The sequence below is a fragment of the Littorina saxatilis genome, linkage group LG17, assembly GCF_037325665.1.
Source record: "Littorina saxatilis isolate snail1 linkage group LG17, US_GU_Lsax_2.0, whole genome shotgun sequence".
Classification (NCBI taxonomy): Eukaryota; Metazoa; Mollusca; class Gastropoda; order Littorinimorpha; family Littorinidae; genus Littorina; species Littorina saxatilis.
This window is the reverse complement of record NC_090261.1, coordinates 56,758,481-56,780,370: the sequence shown is the minus strand read 5'-3', so window position 1 is coordinate 56,780,370 and position 21,890 is coordinate 56,758,481. Positions and strand designations below refer to the sequence as shown.

General features: G+C 41.8%; 1 protein-coding gene and 1 long non-coding RNA gene across 2 annotated transcripts; both read right to left on the bottom strand.

The window, feature by feature from the left end:
* Nucleotides 1–1,473: 1,473 nt before the first annotated feature.
* LOC138951735 (uncharacterized) lies at nucleotides 1,474–6,574 on the bottom strand. Its single transcript, XR_011451201.1, has 4 exons — nucleotides 6,470–6,574; nucleotides 5,801–5,932; nucleotides 5,004–5,087; nucleotides 1,474–2,336 (listed from the first exon to the last, which is right to left on the bottom strand). It is a non-coding gene; the product is annotated as an uncharacterized lncRNA (long non-coding RNA).
* Nucleotides 6,575–8,276: 1,702 nt separating this feature from the next.
* LOC138951734 (glutamate receptor 3-like) lies at nucleotides 8,277–12,388 on the bottom strand. Its single transcript, XM_070323295.1, has 4 exons — nucleotides 12,038–12,388; nucleotides 10,951–11,171; nucleotides 9,620–9,876; nucleotides 8,277–8,744 (listed from the first exon to the last, which is right to left on the bottom strand). The coding sequence occupies exons 1-4, from the start codon at nucleotides 12,303–12,305 to the stop codon at nucleotides 8,444–8,446; spliced, it is 1,047 nt and encodes a 348-aa protein (XP_070179396.1). The 5' UTR covers nucleotides 12,306–12,388; the 3' UTR covers nucleotides 8,277–8,443.
* Between the last annotated feature and the right edge of the window lie 9,502 nt (nucleotides 12,389–21,890).

Sequence of the window (21,890 nt, the reverse complement as noted above, 5' to 3'; positions counted from 1 at the left end):
AAGTGACATACAGACACACACGCAGACACACTCACAGACAGATACTGAGACACGCACACACACACGCAGACACACTCACAGACAGATACACACACACACACACACTTACACAAACACTTACACACACACACTTACACACACACACACATAAACACACACACACGCACACTGATAAACACACACATAAACACACACAAACAAACACACACACACGAACGTAAGCCTATATGCAATTCTGCACGTTGGAAAAAGGTCTCCATTGTGTTTTATTTACACTCCTCGCTTGAAAATATCACAATTATTATCTCCTTTTTTCCTCTCTTCGCTGTGTGCATGAATACTATCACTGCAGCCATTACCCTAAGGGGCAGTCCAAATCTCTTCGTCCGTCTTTTGTTTTCTCGATCTTTTTCCTGTTCCCTCAGTACATGAAAAAAAAATTTTTTTTTGCTGAACTCATGACCACCAGGACCAATGCCATGTTTTCTTTCATCTGCTTCTTCTTCGAATGTTCTTCTTCCTTTTGTGCACGTACCTTATTCCTGCAGCCGGGGCCAGTCCCGTTGTTGCTTACTGTAACCGAGTAGGCTACACAGAGCAAAACAATCACCTTTTGAGGGTCAAAGAAGGGATGAGATTAGCTAATTCAATAGCATTATAAAAACTGCCATGGGCACTCATAGGTTGCCAAGAGCATACAAGTTGAAAACAGCAGCCAGACTCTATCACAAAAAGGTACCCCACGTCTTCCAACGTACCAACAAAGTTGAGCTACTATAAATATCTCACGCTTTGGCAGGGAGACAACATCAATGCTGAGCAACTGCCTGTGACAAGGGGAACTATACACACTCTAAACAAAAGTGTTCCACTCCTGAACACCCTTTCTGTAACCACTTCTGAACACCCTTTTAGTAGAACACTTTTGGAACACTTTTGGAACACAAAAAGTGTTCTATACACAAAAAAGTGTTCCAAAAGTGTTCCAAAAGTGTTCCAAAAGTGTTCACATCTGAACACTTTTAAGTGTTCACCCTGCTGTAACCACTTCTGAACACATAAAAGTGTTCAGGTCAACACTTTTAGAACACTTTTGGAACACTTTTGGAACACTTTTAGAACACTTTTAGAACACTTTTGGAACACTTTTAGAACACTTTTGGAACACTTTTGGAACACTTTTAGAACACTTTTAGAACACTTTTGGAACACTTTTAGAACACTTTTGGAACACTTTCATCCTGCACTGTCATACAATTCAGAAAGACATTAAAATCAAATTTTGTGAGCAAAGAAGCATTTTTAATTGACAAAAAGAAATGTCTGCAGCAGTCGCAGAACAAACGGGTCTGGGGTAGGAATTGTTGAACACATAATATACCGAGCAACAAAATTCGTCATTGTTTGATTGACAAAATCTTCATCAATTATAGAGTTAGAATTATTAAACTACAAAAGTTTAATGAAGGCATGTTTGACCTTGCTTTTGTGTGATTATTTTGATGCTGTGACTGTTTTAACACACGGGACAAGCAGGTTTATCGTAAAACACATAATGCGCGCTCGCAGCACGTGCAAGTGGAGCAGGAGAAATCTGATGTGTGAGATGTGTTCACTAATGCATTAGCAACCAAAAGAGACCATGGCACGCTTGCTGCCAGTCTCACTTTTGAAACAGCCAGGATGCCAAGATTGACACCACCAAAATGCCAGGTCGATTTAAAGCTGGGGGTGATCCAGAAGCGCTGGCATGGGCTTTAAACGTGCATGTGTCAACAGTTTACCACCTTCTGCAATGTTCTGGTGACATTGGAAGCACTGCAGTTATGCAACGCGGTAGATTTTTTCGCATTACCCCAATAAGACAAGATCGCAATTTCCTTCCACAACGTCTTCGACATCGATTCAATTCAGCCGCTGACAATACCAGGATCATCACTGGAAGCAACCAGTGTCCGATCAGTGGCCAGAGAACGCGATGAAGGCTGACTGAGCGAGACCTCCAAAACTTCGTTTTGTCCTGTGTGTTGAAACAATCGCAGCATCAAAATACTCACGCAACAGCTGTGTCAAACATGCCTTCATCAAAATGTTGTGGTTTGATAATTCTAACTCCATAATTGTTCGAGATTTTGTCAATCAAACATTGCAGAAATTTTTCGCGTTTCTTTTGTTGCTCGGTATATGTTGCTATTAAATAATATGAACGGAGCTCTGGTAAACCCCATCTTGAAAGTTCACACACGAAAGTCCGATAACAAAAACACCCTTCAGAGTTGGGAGGATTCCAGGCCCTTGGTCTTTGGTTTAGTTTTCAACTCGCTGTCCGGAACATCCTGTTCGAAATAAAAGTGAGTTTTAGAACATGATGCATTTCCAACTCTTAACAGGTTTGTGTTAAACGTTTGTACTTAATTGATAACACTGAAGTGTAAATCTTAACTAATAGTGGACTTCTTCTTGCTGTCAGCAGATCTCCAACAATCGCAGTTACAGGTAAACTTTTTTTTATTCCAGAACGGGCATAGGTCACATAACAGAGAACAAATAAATCACGTCCAATTCGCTCTCACCTTCCCAACACACAATGACACTCGCATGCACGCACATGCACACACGACTGAATGTAAAAAGTAATCCCTCTTGAAGCAGGAGTCTGTCCCTAAGAACAACAAGTCGCGTAAGGCGAAAATACAATATTTAGTCAAGTAGCTGCCCTTTTTCAGCAAGACCGTATACTCGTAGCATCGTCAGTCCACCGCTCATGGCAAAGGCAGTGAAATTGACAAGAAGAGCGGGGTAGTAGTTGCGCTAAGAAGGATAGCACGCTTTTCTGTACCTCTCTTTGTTTTAACTTTCTGAGCGTGTTTTTAATCCAAACATATCATATCTATATGTTTTTGGAATCAGGAACCGACAAGGAATAAGATGAAAGTGTTTTTAAATTGATTTCGAAAAAAAAATTTTGATAATAATTTTTATATATTTAATTTTCAGAGCTTGTTTTTAATCCGAATATAACATATTTATATGTTTTTGGAATCAGCAAATGATGGAGAATAAGATAAACGTAAATTTGGATCGTTTTATAAATTTTTATTTTTTTTTACAATTTTCCGATTTTTAATGACCAAAGTCATAAATTAATTTTTAAGCCACCAAGCTGAAATGCAATACCGAACCCCGGGCTTCGTCGAAGATTACTTGACCAAAATTTCAACCAATTTGGTTGAAAAATGAGGGCGTGACAGTGCCGCCTCAACTTTCACGAAAAGCCGGATATGACGTCATCAAAGACATTTATCAAAAAAATGAAAAAAACGTTCGGGGATTTCATACCCAGGAACTCTCATGTCAAATTTCATAAAGATCGGTCCAGTAGTTTAGTCTGAATCGCTCTACACACACACACAGACACACACACAGACACACACACAGACACACGCACATACACCATACCCTCGTTTCGATTCCCCCTCGATGTTAAAATATTTAGTCAAAACTTGACTAAATATAAAAAGTAGAATTAAAATAGGTCTTTCGCAAGGATTTCATTAGCGCGTGGCCACTCTGGAAAATGGCACTCTAAAAATTTTTTATATAAGGTAAGCAGTAAACCGTACTGCTAATGTGGCGAGGCCTTGAGCACGCCCGTTTTCCTTAACTCGTTCTTAAACCTATGTGAACCCAGGGAAAACACCTTGTCAACAATCACTGGAAGCCAAAGATCACTGTCGCAATTAATCGTGAACTCCGATGAGTTTTAGTTCAAAGAAAAGGGTGTCATATTGAATGCACCCTCTAGTAATCCGTTTGTAAAGAAACTACCTAAGTTTTGTTGGTTTAATCTAAATAATGAATTATAAGGAAATCATTTATTATGTAATGTATTCTATATTATAGAATGCATTCTATAACGTTCCGAACTGCCTTCTATGATAAAATGCATTCTATTTACACAAAATACCAAAATGCTTTTTATGATAGAATGCGTTCTTTAACGTCCTGAAATGCATTATAATTTATATGCATAATGTCCCGAAACTACAACAGGCCAGCCCCGCAAAGAAAAGCAGAACTACACACACACACACACACACAGCCACACACACGCACAGAGAGAGAGAGAGAGAGAGAGAGAGAGAGAGAGAGAGAGAGAGAGAGAGAGAGAGAGAGAAAGAGAGAGACAGAGAGACAGAGAGAGAGAGAGACAGAGAGACAGAGACAGAGAGACAGAGACAGAGAGAAAGAGAGAGCTGTGTGTGAGATTGTTTGTAGATCTGCTTTCGAAGCAGGGACCATACCGAGCTGGCCTGTAGAAGTTTTGTGGCGCTTTATGGAATGCATTCTATCATAAGAATGCATTGTTGGACGTTATAGAATGCATTCTATAATAGAATACATTTCTGGGCAAATGACAAGTATGATTGAATGCATTCTATATTATACAATGTTTTCTATTTTATAGAATGCATTCTATAAATATAGAATGTGTTCTATGATATGGAATGCATTCTTTAATATAAAATGCATTCTAATTTCTATCATAATTTTCTAAAATATTTCATTATTTAGATCAAACTAACCAAAACTTACAAACGGATCGCTTTTAACTCACGTGATCTCAAGCTAAACCTACGTGAACCGAAGGAAAACACCTTGTCAGCGACCATTGGAGGCCAGCGATCACTGTCAAAACCAATCATAAACTCCGATGAGAATATTTTCAAAAGAAAAGGGTGTCATATTGAATGCACCCTGCATACACTGTTAGCGGCAATGGCAGATCCAAGCGGATCAGCAGCGTGTTGTCTGTTGGCCATGCTTTGAATGGAAATTCTGAGTAGACTTAGTTCAGGAAAACATTTTATCATTGCAGGCCTCAGCACTCACTGAACTTAAAAATATGTATATATTTTCCACCTTTTAAGGAGAAGACTGCAAAATAAGGCAGCATTCTCAAAATGTAACTGCGCTGTATCCCACAGAAAGCTTAAACTTACATGAAGTGCATCCACAAGGTTTCGTCGCATTACTGTTAGCTCCATCTCCAGAAAGTGAACTGCCTCAGCCAAGCAGTATGGTTCCTGCACACACAAGATGCATGTTAAGAAATCAAACACTATTTTACTGAAGTTCCACATCGTAGCAACACTGACAAGTGTTCTGATTCTCATACTTTTGTTTATTGTGAAACTGTGTATCAACATTTAGATTTCTGTCAAATGTGGAAGGAGAGGGGGCTGGCTCTGTGTGTGTGTGTGTGTGTGTGTGTGTGTGTGTGTGTGTGTGTGTGTGTGTGTGTGTGTGTGTGTGTGTCCACATATGAGTTTGGCGACTGTCTGGTGTGTTTTGCACGGAGATATTAATTTTGAAACAGAGTATTTCAGCAAATAGTATAATCAATGATTCCGCAACCGCCGGCACAATTGGCCTAGTGGTAAGGCGTCCGCCCGGTGATCGGGAGGTCGTGGCTTCGAACCCCGGCCGGGTCATACCTAAAACTTTAAAATTGGCAATCTAGTGGCTGCTCCGCCTGGCGTCTGGCATTATGGGGTTAGTGCTAGGACTGGTTGGTCCGGTGTCAGAATAAAGTGACTAGGTGAGACATGAAGCCTGTGCTGCGACTTCTGTCTTGTGTGTGGCGCACGTTAAATGTCAAAGCAGCACCGCCCTGATATGGCCCTTCGTAGTCGGCTGGGCGTTAAGCAAACAAACAAACAAAACTTATCAGATCAATTTGAAAGTCAATATTTCTCTGCAAAACTACACAATATATGCAAATGCAGGACATGCGTACCTTGGTAAACACGTCTGGGTTGCCGTCAGTGCCTCCTGTTCATCCTCAGTGCAATTCAGAAGAAATGTGCGCAGGTTACGCCCACATCGATTCGCCACATGGGCACATCAGCTCAAACGGCTTCCCAGTTCCCTGAAAGTGTGATAGATCTGTGAAATCAAATACAACCAAGCATGCATAGAATTATTCTAAATTGCGCACACAATCAACCTGGCCACTATTATGATGAATGTTGTTCATTAATGTATGCTGTTTTTAGCCTACCGCTTCACTTTATCTAGCGTGCAGATCGTACATCTATGATCTAACCAAAGGAAGAAGAAGAATCCGAAAATCTGCAAATGTATTGCTGTGACCACAGGCGGAAGGTATCGTTCACTGGACCACCATTATCATTATAAGGAACCCCTGGACATACAAGTATAACAATAACAAAAAACCAAGCACATCAACCAGAATAAAAAAATCAACATCAAATTGAAATAGAGTTTATTTACCAACGCAGAACTAATGTAAAAGGTCCACTGATCAGCTGAAACCGTTGCGACAGCAAAATTAGAGAAATTGTCTTAAAACGTCCACAGATACAAGTAACGGGAACATGTTACAACAAAAATACGAGTGACTAAGCTTAGATGAATTAATACAAAATCTCAGCAAGCAACTTACAGATAACAATCGGAAATCCTGAGCCAAATCAACGCAGCGACAACGCAGACAGGTCCACAGATCTAAAAGTGTCAACGTTCTTTTTTGAAGCATGATGGGACAATTAGTAACATTATTAAAGTGTAAAAATAAAAATGCTAATACTTACCGCTTATTAGATGTCTCAGATGAAATAAATGTTTGATGAAAAAATATAAGCACAACACGATTAAAAACGAAAACAAAAAAACGTCCCGCAGCGGTCTAGGGGGTATAAAAATTATATACTCTAAGCGACGCTAGATCTCGACGAGTCTCCGTAGCTCAATCGGTAGAGCGCTGACATGGCAAGGCGAAGGTCTCGGATTCGAATCCGCTCATGGCCCAAATATTTTTAATGTATTGTTTTATTCGGAGCATGACTAAAAGACGAAGTGGAACACTTGTTGAACACGTGTGTTCACCTGGTGTTCCACTGTGCTAAAAAGTGTTTACCATGTGTTCCAAAAGTGTTCAGGTAGCAGAAGATGCTTCAGGATAACACATTGAGAACACTTTCTGTGTTCCAAAAGTGTAAAAATGTGTTCACCCTAACACTTTAAGTGTTCACCCTAAACACTTTCAGTGTTCTCAAAGTGTTATAAAATTTAGAGTGCACCGATTAACAATTCCGCGGCTCTTTTAGATTCGCACATGCGCACATCTTTTTCTACGAGCACTTTTGATTCTTCTTCCTCTTCCGGTTTCCAGTTTTTACATTTAGTCAAGTTTTGACTAAATGTTTTAACATAGAGGGGGGAATCGAGACGAGGGTCGTGGTGTCTGTGTCTGTGTGTGTGTGTGTGTGTAGAGCGATTCAGAGTAAACTACTGGACCGATCTTTATGAAATTTTTCATGAGAGTTCCTGGGTATGACATTTTTTCGATAAATGTCTTTGATGACGTCATATCCGGCATTTTGTAAAAGTTGAGGCGGCACTGTCACACCCTCATTTTTCAATAAAATTGATTAAAATTTTGGCCAAGCAATCTTCGACGAAGGCCGGACTTTTGGATTGCATTTCAGCTTGGAGACTTAAAAATTAATTTATGACTTTGGTCATTAAAAATCTGAAAATTGTAATAATTAGTTTTTTTTATAAAACGATCCAAAATTACGTTTATCGTATTCTTCATCATTTTCTGATTCCAAAAACATATAAATATGTTATATTCGGATTAAAAACAAGCTCTGAAAATTAAAAATATAAAAATTATGATTAAAATTCCGAAATCGATTTAAAAACAATTTCATCTTATTCCTTGTCCGTTCCTGATTCCAAAAACATATAGATATGATATGTTTGGATTAAAAACACGTTCAGAGAGTTAAAAAGAATAGAGATATAGAAAAGCGTGCTAACCTCCTCATCGCAACCGCTATCGCGCTTTTCTGGATTGTTAATTTCACTGCCTTTGCCACGAGCGGTGGACAGACGATGCTTCGAGAGTACGGTCTTGCTGGGAAAAAAATGCAATGCGTTCAGTTTCATTCTGTAAGTTCGACTGAGCTTGACTAAATGTTGTATTTTCGCCTTACGCGACTTGTTGAAAAAATGCGCATCCGCAGATCGTTTTTTCGAAAGTTTCTTTCTTCTTCTTCCTGTTCCGGTTGATTTGAGAAAGCGTAGATTCAGTCGGCAAAAGTGCAATTTTGTATTCTTCCGGCCCTGAAGTTGCGTTTGAGTGTTCAAACAAAGAGTATAAAGGTTCTAAGGATTGCATCGGGCACACAAACACGCGATTTTCCTTCCCCCCCCCCCCCCCCCCCCTTTGATTTGAACGCGTGCGTAGATCGTTTTTTGCGAGTATGTTTGTACTGCTTCCTCTTCCGCTTTCCTTCTTCGTTCCATGTAAACGCCGAAACTATTAACTGGTGTATTGCGTAACCCTGTCACATTACGTCTGGTGCTTTCTCGGTCTGTTTCCTCCGCGCTCTGCGCAAATATGATCGCGTCAGTCATCATTTCTTTCGCCTACTGTTTCTTCGATCTTTTCCTCTTCGTTCTGGGCATGCACATCATATCTGTCTACAGTTTCCTCGATCATTTTTCTCTTCCTTCTGCGCGCATAAATCTTCTCTGCGGCCATGACCCCCAGGGCCAGTCCCAGCCCCATGGGCAGCAAGAGCAGCACGCCCTGCACGTGCAGCAGGGAGATGACCATGGGGCCGGAAGGGGGAGGGGGACAGTAGGACCGAGGAAACCACTTCTTCGTCCAGTCAGACAGGAGCCCCGAAGAGTGCAGCTGGAGAATTCTGAAAACCAAGGAGGACGTATGTTGCACTGATATAAAAAGTTTCGGTAAAGACTGAGTCCGTCATGCGCGTCACCTTTCACCCACAATGGAAAAAGTTTGGCAATTCTGCCGAAATGGCTGCAAGGATACATTTTCTTTGACAAAATATTTCCGATATGGTCGTAGATGTTTCGGTAAGTTTGAGGCCTTCATCGGCGTCCCCCTTTTCCCCACCGTGAAAATATATATAGTGTTTCGCCGACTGCTAACGCTAATTGATACGACGAAGTTTTTAACACGAACAAGAACAAACCCTTTATTATCCGCTCAACAAAAGGAAATGTGACTGTGTAAAAGTGATAAATAAAATGTTTGGTGCTAAAATTGCAGAATGTAAACTGTGCTAGTTCATTATTTCTCTTGGTTGAAATAAAAATGTCTACATTGTTAACACTCATCAGAAAGGATTTAGTTTTTAATCAAAAGTTTAAATTTTGATAACCTTGACATGAGATTTGTGGATTTCATGGTGGGAAAACAATTCAGCAAGTTTAGATTATGACAATCATTAGGCTTTTCATTCCACATACGCCCACTTTTACATCAGCTTATAAATAGACTGAATCTTTAACGAGTGTTTCAAATGAATGGCGGGATAAAAACGGTTATACGCGTAAAAATCCACTCGTGCAAAAACATGAGTGAACGTGGGAGTTTCAGCCCATGAACAAAGAACAAGAACAAGAACAAGAAGAAGAAATGATATTTTAAACTCTCGTCGTTTATTATCAGCAACTTGCTGTACGTGCTCCTTTTTTGTACACTATATTCCACGGCTTTTAAACTATGAATGAGAATAAAACACTGTTCAAACGTTTCTAACAGCAAACTTACACTTCGGAAAACGGCTTAGTGAGAGCGGACCCCTTGGGGAACACCAGACCTGACCTGGTTGTTTTGATGTCCACCGGAACGATCTCAAAAGCACAGTCAAACAAACTTTCCATGTAGAATCCAGTGTAGATCAACACGAAGTCTTCAGTGCGAACTTTTTGTGTCAGAACGTGAAGGTCTTCTGAGAGAACGTCGGGGTCTTCCATCGCGAACTGCTGTATCCCGTGCAGAATGTCCTGGTGGACCTTGTGGCTGTTCTGGAAGCAGATCGTTTCGGTTTTAGTCGTTTAGTCATGTAAACTTGTGTGTGTGTGTGTGTGTGTGTGTGTGTGTGTGTGTGTGTGTTAGTGTGTAAGTGTGTGTGTGTTGGGGGGGTGGAGAGGGGCGTGCATGCGTATGTGTGTTTGTGTGAGTAGCGGAGGGTGGGGCGGTAGTGGTGAGTGGGTGGATACATACATGTAGTGGGTGAGGAGTATCGTCTGTAACATGAATTTACACTATCGTCATTGTATTTGTTCACTAAAATTCCACACAAATCTGCAATGCTCAAACGCCAATATTATGAAAGTTGTCGTTCATTTTTTTGGTTTGCAATAAAAACAGAATTTTGTGAAGACACATGGTTTCCAAGTAAAGTAATCTTTGCACGAAACCGACTTCGAGTGATATGTGAAATCCAAATGTGTTTCATTTGTTTCTCCTAGTAATAACAATAGAAAACAAACAGTAACAAGAAATTCCTCCGAGGTAGGAAAAACACCCCCGTTGGTCAAAGGGAAATAACCATTCTCACTGCCACCAACTGAGAAGGTTATTTCCCTTTGACCATTAATATGTCCCTCTATAAGTCCTTGTAGAATCTTAATCCACCAATAACTCCCTAACCGTGTGTTTGACTGGTCCCAAATTTTGTAAGGACCGTCTCAGGAATGTATAAAACCTGTTCACCAAGTTTGGTGACGATCGGTCCGTTCATTCTTGAGATCTATATGCGAACACAAACACACAAACAAACACATCGACCGAATCCTATACACACCCCTATACCGGGGGTGTAATAACTTTTTCGACCGGTTCTCGTTCGACAAGTAAACAGAAAAGGCATGCTGCTTATGGGGCTCCGCTCACATATGTAACTTCAGCAGGACAGACGACGCACTGCATATTATCCCAGCCCGCTACACGTTGCATGAAAGGAAAACAGGCCAAGTACTCGTCATAATCCTTATCGCGGCATAAATAATAGGCAGTGCGTCGTCTGTGCCGCTGAAACTGCGCAGGTATAATCTGCCCATTAGCACCAAGGATCGGAACACAGAACCCCCACTTACTTGCAAAGAGAGAAAGATAGAAGAAACAACCGGCGTCCCCCATTTGTAGTCATGCTGCTTGGTAACCAGATCTTCCAGACTAGAAATTAGCCGAGTCTCTTTGGTGACGGACAGGAAGGCGGTGAGAGTTCCACTGTACGCAGCAGCCAGCACCACGGACAACAGCCACCAGCTGCACAGCAACACCCGAGCAGGGCGGGAGCGGAGTTGTAGCTCAGATGCTGCACAGTTCACGCAAAGACAACGATTATCATCAGCCAATAACATTATTCAGCCTACAGTTCCTAGCACATAACCACGTCATGTCCCACATAGACACTAGTTCTGGGGACAGAAAAACCAAGTTAGCATAGCAGCCTACAGTACATTTCAGGCAAACACAGTATCATCACAGTGTCAACACTTAGCTCACAGTACTACACCAATTTCAGGGCCGGATCAGTTAGTTTGTTAGGGGGGGGGGGGGGGGGCTAAGTAAGGGGATCCGGGAGCGAAGCGAACTAGACGAATGAGCAAAGGGACCGAGATTCCTAGGGGGGTCCGCCCGCGACCGAGATTCCTAGGGGGGTCCGCCCCCTCCCCCCCCCCCCCCCCCCCCCCCATGGATTTTGTGTGTGTCCAAAGAAGCCAAACGGGGCTATCTGAGCTAAGAAATTGCTCAATCCGTCTTTTTTTTCCTCCCCCTTTTTTCGGAGGAAGCAATTTTGACTTCTTTTTTTTTTAAATGGGCTGGGGAGCCCCCAAAGCCCACCCCCCCCCCCCCCCCCCACCCTCCCCTTGTCCGGTCTTGAACTGTAAAGGCTACATGCACAGTTCAAGCAAACACAGTATTATCAGCCAACATTCAGCCTACAGTACTTCACCCAAATTAAGGCTGCACAGTTCAAGCAAACACAGTATCATCAGCCAACATTCAGCTCACAGTACAACACCAAAATTAAAGTCTGCACAGTTCAAGGAAACACAGTGAGTATCATCAGCCAACATTCAGCTCACAGTACTACGCCAAAATTAAAGGATACGTACATAGGCCTAGTTCAAGCTAATACAGTATCATCAGTAAACATTCATTCAGCCTATTACATACCTTCGCTAAGAATGGCAGCGCCAGACACTTGAAGAGCTCGATCCAACGTCAATATCCAGTCTCGACGTGCATGCCGACGCCTTTCACGTGGATTCCTCTCCTCCAAACCTACCGACTCTTCACGGAGCCTCTCCACCATCATCTCCAGGCCACAGACTATCAAAGTCACCAAAACCAAGGATCCCAAAATGGCCGTGATCGTCTGCGTGTTCAATGGATTGAAGAGGACCCAGCGGTGTGGTGTCACTTTCGGTTTCCGGTATACCATGACGACGGATGAAAAAATAAAAGGATAGGAGAAGTCAAAGGCGTATGTTCTATCCAAGATGATGTCAGTCGGTGTAAGTCCGATGTCCGCCTCCTGCAAATTACAGATTAGCGACTTTACTTGAGTCTACACGTACAGTAACTTTCCTGTGGGTCAAACACACACAAAAAGATAAAAAGAATATAATTTCAGTGCTAAAACGTCGTCCACCGCCGCCTGACCCAGGCAGAAGTAGACTGCTTTCAAAGACTAACAGTGCACTCAGAAAATCTGTGTGGCTGATATTTCTGCCACCATTGTTCCTCCTTACTTCCGTTATGCTGGTAAATTGTAAATTATGGTATTAACAAGTGACGAGATGACCAGTGATCGAGCTGTGTTGTATTTCAAAGCCGGTATTGGCCAAAATAAAGGAAAGAGGCATTCATCGAATAAAACTAGTCACAGTTGCAGCAACCGGTCAATCAAGTTTTAATGACTAAGCATATATTATCTTTAGTTCGAAACGAAAGCCTGCACGATGCAATCAAATTAGTAGGCATGGCCGGTTGGCGATTTCTTTGGGGTCTTTTCCAACCAACACCGGGCACACAAACACCAGGTGACAAACTGGAACCAACCATGATAATGGTAACTTTTTGCCCGAGAACATGTTGACCAGGGCTGAGTTACACTGAGTTACAGTGGGTGACACCCAAAAGGATGGTACGCATGCAGCCACGAGGTCTAATTCTAATATGAGGTCGCGATATAATTCTAATATGAGGCTTATATCGCGCGTATTCAGGGGGTACAGTTCTAAACGCAGGGATTTTTTTAATTTTATTTTTTTAATGTAATTTATATCGCGCACATATTCAAGGCGCAGGGATTGATTCATGCCGTGTGAGATGGAATTTTTTTTACACAATACATCACGCATTCACATCGGCCAGCAGATCGCAGCCATTTCGGCGCATATCCTACTTTTCACGGCCTATTAATCCAAGTCACACGGGTATTTTGGTGGACATTTTTATCTATGCCTATACAATTTTGCCAGGAAAGACCCTTTTGTCAATCGTGGGATCTTTAACGTGCACACCCCAATGTAGTGTACACGAAGGGACCTCGGTTTTTCGTCTCATCCGAAAGACTAGCACTTGAACCCACCACCTAGGTTAGGAAAAGGGGGAGAAAATTGCTAACGCCCTGACCCAGGGTCGAACTCGCAACCTCTCGCTTCCGAGCGCAAGTGCGTTACCACTCGGCCACCCAGTCCACCCAGGTCTGATAGGTGGAAACTGAGATTTGTTGCCATTTCATCATCATTGGTCCCACCCAATTGGGTGGCACCCACGTTCGCTTCATGCACCACAGCCCATGTTCCTTTTTTTATTTTAAAAAAAAAATTCAGCCCATGTTCCTCGTATGTCCGCAACATGCACGCGAGATAAAGAAACTAATCGCTAGTTCCGATCACTTACCTGCCTGAAAATTCTTCCATAAAATCCCATGTGGGCTGTGTCGTTTTCTCCCGTTCCCCACCCATCACTGCTTGCGTTGACTGCGGCGTACCTGTCGCACACAAAATAATTATAGAAATAAAACAACTCGTAAAATTCTACAATTATTGTCATCGTCTTCATCGTCGTCGTTGTCCTCATCTTTATCACTAAATGTGTCGCATTCATCATCGTCGTCGTCATTAACGTCGTCGTCATCAACTTTGTCGTCATCGTGGTCGTTGATCTATCATCAGTGTCTTCTCCTTTGTGAGAATCTTCATCAACTAATACCTTCGAAGGTTTTGTTTGGTGGTCGTCGAAACGCCAAAAAAACCTTTTACAATATTTGTATTTATTCATTTATTTTTGGGGGAAATTTGCAATGTTTTCTTACGTGAAGTTGAGAGTGGTGCTGGCGACTTGCAGAAGGTCCAAGAGGAGACCACGCCATACTCTCTGACCTGACTCGTCACACACCATCACGAAGGACATCCACTGAAACGGTCAGGCACACTGTACTCAATTGTATGATTTCATCAGTGGGCAACTTTCGGGTGATTGACTTATTTGCCTGTGGAAAGCAAGCCTGCACGACTCATACCATTACCAACCTTATGAAGAAGAGAAAAATCCCACCGACCTACTTTTCGGTCATGATCCAACACTTTCTTTCTTTGTTTGTGTTTGTTGGTAGGTTTGTTTGTTTGGTTGGTTGGGTTTTTTGTGGTTTGTTTTCGGGGGGTAGGTGGGGAAGGGGGGGGGGGGGTGTGATTAGGGGAGTGTATTTTTGTCATTGTGCAGTTAGCAACGTACTTCCTTGATAAGAACTCTCAGGCGACGTCCATTGTAGCCGTGCCTGGTGTTTGGGAACAAGCTGTTCTCCAGGTCACGTGTGCCTTCTTTCAAAGCGCTGACCAACTTGAATGTGTCCTGATCCTCAGCTGAGCTGTATTTATTGTGAGAAGCAACAGGATTGACTGGAGTCCAGTATCTGCTGCTACGCGTCCACATCAGGGTTTGGATGAAGTGGGTGCTTCTTCTACGCTGACTCCTCTGTGCGCTCTTGGTGAATAAAGTCGACATGAGAATCAAAGCATGTGCGCACGCCGGACACACACACGCACATGCGTCTGCACGTCTACCTATACGGAAGTGCGCACGCACTGACACGCACCCATACACACGTCACACACACACACACACACACACATACACACACACACACACACACACACACACACACACACACACACACACACACACATGCGATTGCGTATATACCACGAGCAAGAATGATGTAGAACATCAACAAGGAAAACAAATCTTTGCGAATGCGTTTAGAATAGTGACCAAAGACACTGTATAGGCCTACATTTACCAATGCTGAAGACCGTAGACTTCTTACAACTGAAAACTGACTGAATTCCAACGATATGATATTCAAAATCCATGCGCAAAAAAATTGCTCTCAACTCAAAAAGAACCTGCCTGTCGCATCTGCTGCGTGTCGAACATGGCAACGTTGTCCATGGTGATGTTGGTGACGTTCAGATGACTCAGAAGGTTTTCTCTTCCTGACGTCATTAACAGCCAGCGTGACGTCATTCCGAAAGCAGAATGAGTTCCTAACTCCTGTTCGAGGCGGCTTGCCTGAGGTTACACAATTTAAAATTCTGCTGGGTATCGTGTAAAATGCTGTACAGTAGTACTTTGAACAATTTCGTCCCACATTTTTTTTTATAAAGACATTTAGTATGTAGAGGAACTAACAATGATCTATATCCTAATAATAAAACAAGTTGCGTAAAGCGAAATCAATACATCTAGTCAATCAGTGGGCATTACCAAATGAAAATGAATGCTCTGCATTTTTCAACCAAGACTAGTAAATTATAGGTTAGCCGAAACCCTGCAGCCAAGACAGCGCTGACACACTGTGTTGGTAACAGAAGCCAAATAAACCTAATTTGCATAAAACGTTTGTTCTTGGATTTTGAGCCTGTTATCATTTCAAACACAAATAAGTATACATTTTTTTGATTCATGAGATGGTACCAAATACGACGCTGTCATTTTTAAATCTGTTTTGTTGTTGTTATTCTTTTGTTTGTTTGTTTGTTTTTCTTTAAGATTCGCGGATGACTGTGGTATACCTGTATCAAAGCAGAAGTGACGCAAGTGACAGAACACATCATAACGACGAACAGTGGCTGCCAGCTGTCCTCGCCGCCTGTCCTCATGACGTCATGCACCCAGTCGCCTGACACAGATCTATTTTCTTCGACCAGCACGTGCTGCACGCCTTGGTGTGACAGCATTTCCACAACGGAACAGTTCTCTATGGGGAAAAATCAGCATTTCGAGAACGGAGCAGTTATCTAGGTGAAAAAAATCTACATTTAGAGAACGGTACAGTAAACTGTTAGTGGGTGGGTGGAGGGGATGGGCTAGTTCTAACTATGCATTAGATTATAAAATTGTATTCTGTGTAGACCCTTCCACCAGCATCTTAGACCACTCTTTGTACTTTTTCTTTTAATAGATGATTGTCATTTGTTTTACCTCATGTCTGCCCTGCGTGTGATGGTGTGATCGTGACTGCTGTAGTGTGGGCGTGTGTGTGTTGGTGTGTATGTCAGTGAATGTGTGGGCGTGTGTGTGTGTCAGTGTGTGTGTGGGTGTGTGTGTGTGCGTGATTTTACCAACACTACGCTAAGTTCCTTGTGCTTAAAATGGTTTTTTTAATGTCACTTGGCTCAATAAATACTGTATTCTGTATTCTGTATTCTATCTAAAAGAGAAAAAAAATCAGCATTTCGAGAACGTAACAGTTATCTGGGAAGGGGGGGAGGGTTCAGCATTTCGAGAACAGAACAGTTAATGGAGGGGCGCTGGTTCTGTGCGACGCTTAGTTTTCGAGATAGGTGTGACCTGACGAAGAACAGGACGTCACCTTCCTAATGAAAACGAATATATTGCAGGTGGAAGCCGATGAGGCTGCATTTCTTCGGGGGGTGCCCGCAAAAATAGATCTACACGGTTCGAGCGGGACAGTTGAGCTCGGAACATGTTTGCATAATAGAGTGTCTTCCCTTTGTTCTTCTCGTGATAACGTTATTTTGTATGAATACGATTCACTTGCAAAATAAAGTATACGACTTGGTGTTTTAGTGGTAAATGTAGATAGAAATGTGTAATACAGACAAAGCAAACAAATAAACGTGTTTTTCTCGTGAAAATGTTGCGTTGTGCGAGAGTTTGGGTGGCCACGTGATGTACACAAAGCAAAGTGCGGGACGGACTCTGCTCTGTGCTGTGGCACTGGCAAGTTCAAAACACGAGAAAAACGATTTCGTTATGCGGGCAGCCACGGGGGATGTATGTATTTTTCAAATGGTCGTAAAATAAGTCTTGTATTTATCACCGTACTCAGGCCCTGTTCTTTTTTTCGTCACACCTAAAACCGTTATTTCTTGTGAGCGGCCCTGCATTAAGTTCTCTGCATGGGGGGAGAGACTGAGAGGTCGGGGGGGGGGGGGGGGGGGGTCAGCATTTTGAGAAAGGAACAGTTAACCGCAGGGGGGGGGGGGGGGGGGGTGTTCAACATTTCTAGAACGAAACAGTTCTTTGAGGGGGAAAGTCAGCATTTCGAAAAAGGAACAATTATCTGGAGGTGAAAATAAGATTCAGGTGAAATATTGTATACTTGTTGATCGCTTCAAGTCACGTCATTTGAATTCAATTGTTGGTGCGGAGAAATCGCCGGGGTTATTGTGTGCAAACGAGAGCGTGCCGCGCCATTGTGGTAGGCATGTGTGAAGCTTGATTATCTCGTCATCGATGGCTTACCTTGTTTGTTTCTTTGCACATGAAAGAAAACAACTGAAACGGAGACACATTTTTAAACTACGATTATGAAGAAGCCGGCTTCTGTCAGACTTTTAAAAAACGGTAAAAGGTACATTGGTGCGAATCGTTATTTAGATTGTAAACGATGATTTCAGTAATTAACAAATCAAGAAATGAATTAGTCTATTTCAAAAACTTCAAACAGATAAACAAGTATACTATATACATAAATTGATAAATAGACATACAAACAGAAAAGTTACTGGTTTGCTCAACTGCTTGTTTGCTTCGTTTGCTTGCTTTATGTCAGTAAGAGGTGAATGTGAAATTTTAATTTCAATATTCACCTTCGCTCAGGGAGGTCTTTTCGGTAACTAACACAGTTTCTTTTGCTCCCATGTACACAAGCAGTAGCCGAATGAACTGACAAACAGAGGTGACCATTGTTAACCTGGAACTCCGATCACACAAAGGATGACAGAAAGAAGTTGCAAATTCGTCTTAAGAGGACGTAACAACTAACTAAAGTCAGTCAGAATGAATGCTCCAAGTATTGCCACGTCAACTCTGAAGCTTGCAGAACATTATCGAGAATATAACATTTTACAATGAAAATGTGGGTTTGGTTAAAACCTGGATATGTCAACGTGCCTGTCAATAACTTTGGTAAAACAAGGAGCCTGCTTATATTTGCAAAACGCTCGGGTTGTCGTAACAGTGTTTGTCTCCTAATGGTTACTCTATTTTGTAACCACCTTTTTTACGAGCAATAATTGCATTCTGATTTCGGGCTCAATACTTGCACTGTAGTTTCAAACAATGGTGACCAGTTTCTGCAACGTATAATAATGGAGGCAAATAAAGGGGAGCGCGAGCAAACACACACACACATACACACACACATAGGGGAAGGGCTCCTAATATGGACCGGCTCCTAATATGGACCACCTCCAGTTCTGACAAACTAACGGCGCTAGAGCGCTCAAAACAATTTCATTCGCTGTATTCATCCTCTCCGTCTGGATAACTTGCACATGTCAAAACCGTTGCAGAAACACAAACCTCAAAACCGTTATGCTTTTTCTCTTTTTTTCACTTTTGGCAGCGTTCACTCTAAATTTGCCGCCTAAAACAGACTCGTTTCTGTCCACAGCCAAAGCTTTTATCACACAAAACTTGCTATATATGACAGCTAAGACCGTATTTGTTACATTTTAGCAGTGTTGACCCCGAGTTTCTACTGCAAACAAAAAATAATAGCAAAATATCAAAGTATGTGTGAGTCCCCTAATATGGACCACCTTCAACAAATCGAAGAAAATAAAAGCTAAAGGCTATTTTCATTAATTCATTAAGAAGCTTGCTGAAAATAATCTATAACTAGCCCTCGAGATTTCAAACAAATATAATAAATATTCTTCTTTTCGTGGAAGTTGATAATTTCACTTATTTTCACTATGTTCTTGATAAGCTTCTTTAGTTTCGTGGTGTGCTTCAAATAATGCTCTCATCAACCCAAAACAGATAAATCTAAAGCATATTTTAATTAGTCTGACCTGCACACTAAGTTGTATCATGTTATTTTGAAGTATAGGGTTTTTTTTTACAGTGATTCATGAAGGCCTCTCCACTGGTCCATATTAGGCGCCCAGGCTCCTAATATGGACCATTTGTGATTTGTTCTGTATTTAATTTTTCCTGAATGTCTATCAAAGCTATTTTACTCTAATTAGGCCTAACGGTTAACCTAAGAGAGAAGGACTACCAAACACAAAATGAAACTTCTTCGCAAGAAAACAAGCTAGTTATCAGCATGAAACAAAAAGCGGTCCATATTAGGAGCCCTTCCCCCACACACACACACACACACGCACACACATACACACACACACACACACACATGCACACACACACACACACAAACACAAAAACACACACAAACACACACAAACACTGACACACACACATACACAAACACACACACACACATACGCGGCACGCACGCACGCAGACACGCACACGATACACCCCGGGCACACACACACACGGCACACAGACCCACACACTGGCACACACAAACTCACACACTGACGCCGCGCGCGCGCACGCACGCCGACACGGACACGGTACACACCGCGCGCACGCGCACCCAACTCAACTGACACAACTCAGTGACCTGAGCACCAGCGATTTCAAAATGCTGTTTTAACGGCCCGCTAATTATGTGTTTTTTGCACTCTGTCAACATAAAATCTAAGCACACATATTTTGAAACAGAACCGTATTTTGAACCTTTCAGTTTGCAATTGTGTGTCAGTGTGTGTGTGTGGGGAGGGGGGTGTGTGTGTGTGTGTGTGTTCAGTTTGTGTGTGTGTATGTGTGTCAGTTTGTGTGTGTGTGTGTGTGTATCATGTGCACGCATGTCACGTTTTGTGTTTGTCAGTTTTGGGGTTTCAAGTTCTAACTTGCATAGCATTTTCAGCACGCTCTTTTTGAAAACGTTGCTGGTGTCTTTCTTTTTCCTAGTTTTTTTTCTCAAGGTTTTACATTTCTTTCTTACTTTCCTTCAGTATCTATTTATTCATATATATTTAGTATTACTTTTTTTTCCCAGCTAAACGACAGCCGGCTGCGCTAGAGAGACGGCATTTAGATGCGCCGTTTTTACATTTAGTCAAGTTTTGACTAAATGTTTTAACATAGAGGGGGAATCGAGACGAGGGTCGTGGTGTGTGTGTGTGTGTGTCTGTCTGTCTGTGCGTGTGTGTGTGTGTGTGTAGAGCGATTCAGACTAAACTACTGGACCGATCTTTATGAAATTTGACATGAGAGTTCCTGGAAATGATATTTCATTTTTTCGATAAATACCTTTGACGTCATATCCGGCTTTTTGTAAAAGTTGAGGCGGCACTGTCACACCCTCATTTTTCAATCAAATTGATTGAAATTTTGGCAAAGCAATCTTCGACGAAGGCCGGACTTTGGTATTGCATTTCAGTTTGGTGGCTTAGAAAATAATGAATGAGTTTGGTCATTAAAAATCGGAAACTTGTAATTAAAATTGTTTTTTTTTAAACGATCCAAAAATAATTTCATCTTATTCTTCATCATTTTCTGATTCCAAAAACATATACATATGTTATATTTGGATTACAAACAAGCTCTGAAAATTAAAATTATGAAAATTATGATTAAAATTAATTTTCCAAAATCGATTTAAAAACAATTTCATCTTATTCCTTGTCGGTCCCTGATTCCAAAACCATATAGATATGATATGTTTGGATTAAAAACAAACTGACTCAGTAAGCTAAAAAAAAATAGACAGAGAAAAAGCGTGTTATCCTGCTCAGCGCGACCACTACCGCACTATTCTGCATGGCTTGTCGATTTCACTGCCTTTGCCACGAGCGGTGGACTGACGAAACTACGAGTATGTGGTCTTGGTGAAAAAAGCAGTGCGTTCAGTTTCATTCTGTGAGTTCGACAGCTTGACTAAATGTTGTTATTTCGCCTTACGCGACTTGTTATTTCATCTTACCGCTAAAAAAAAATCAACTTTGTTTTTTTTCATTAACGGGACCCGGAGGCCACGCGGACGCCTCTGACATTTATGAAGGTTATTTTTCTGTAACTGTTATAATAATTCTCTTTATTTATATAGCGCCTTATCCGAAGTTCAAAGCGCTTTTATCTATTTATTCATATATATTTAGTATTACTTTTTTCCCCAGCTAAACGACAGCCGGCTGCGCTAGAGAGACTCGACGGCATTTAGATGCGCCGTTTTTACATTTAGTCAAGTTTTGACTAATGTTTTAACATAGAGGGGGAATCGAGACGAGGGTCGTGGTGTGTGTGTGTGTGTCTGTCTGTCTGTTACTTTTATTTGTTTCATCCTTTCGTTTCACTTTTCCTTCTTTTGTGTGATTGAAATAACAGTGTGTTTTGGGCATTGCCGCGCTGCACTGTCGGTTCACGCTGTGTAACGAAGATAATAAATTTGGGACACTGTCCTTGAATTATACCGACTAATTTTTCAAATTCGTCTCAGTGTTGAACAGGATGAGTTTAGTGTAGAGTCCTGCTGGACGGTGCCTGTAGTCGTTGAGTCTGATGTCGAGTGAAGGAAATTGTATGGAACATCATGGGAGATGATCGCAATGTGAACAGCCTTAACTGAGCCGGGATTCCATAGACGCGAATTTCACTGACATGCGAATTTCGCATACCGAATTTCGGTACGCAA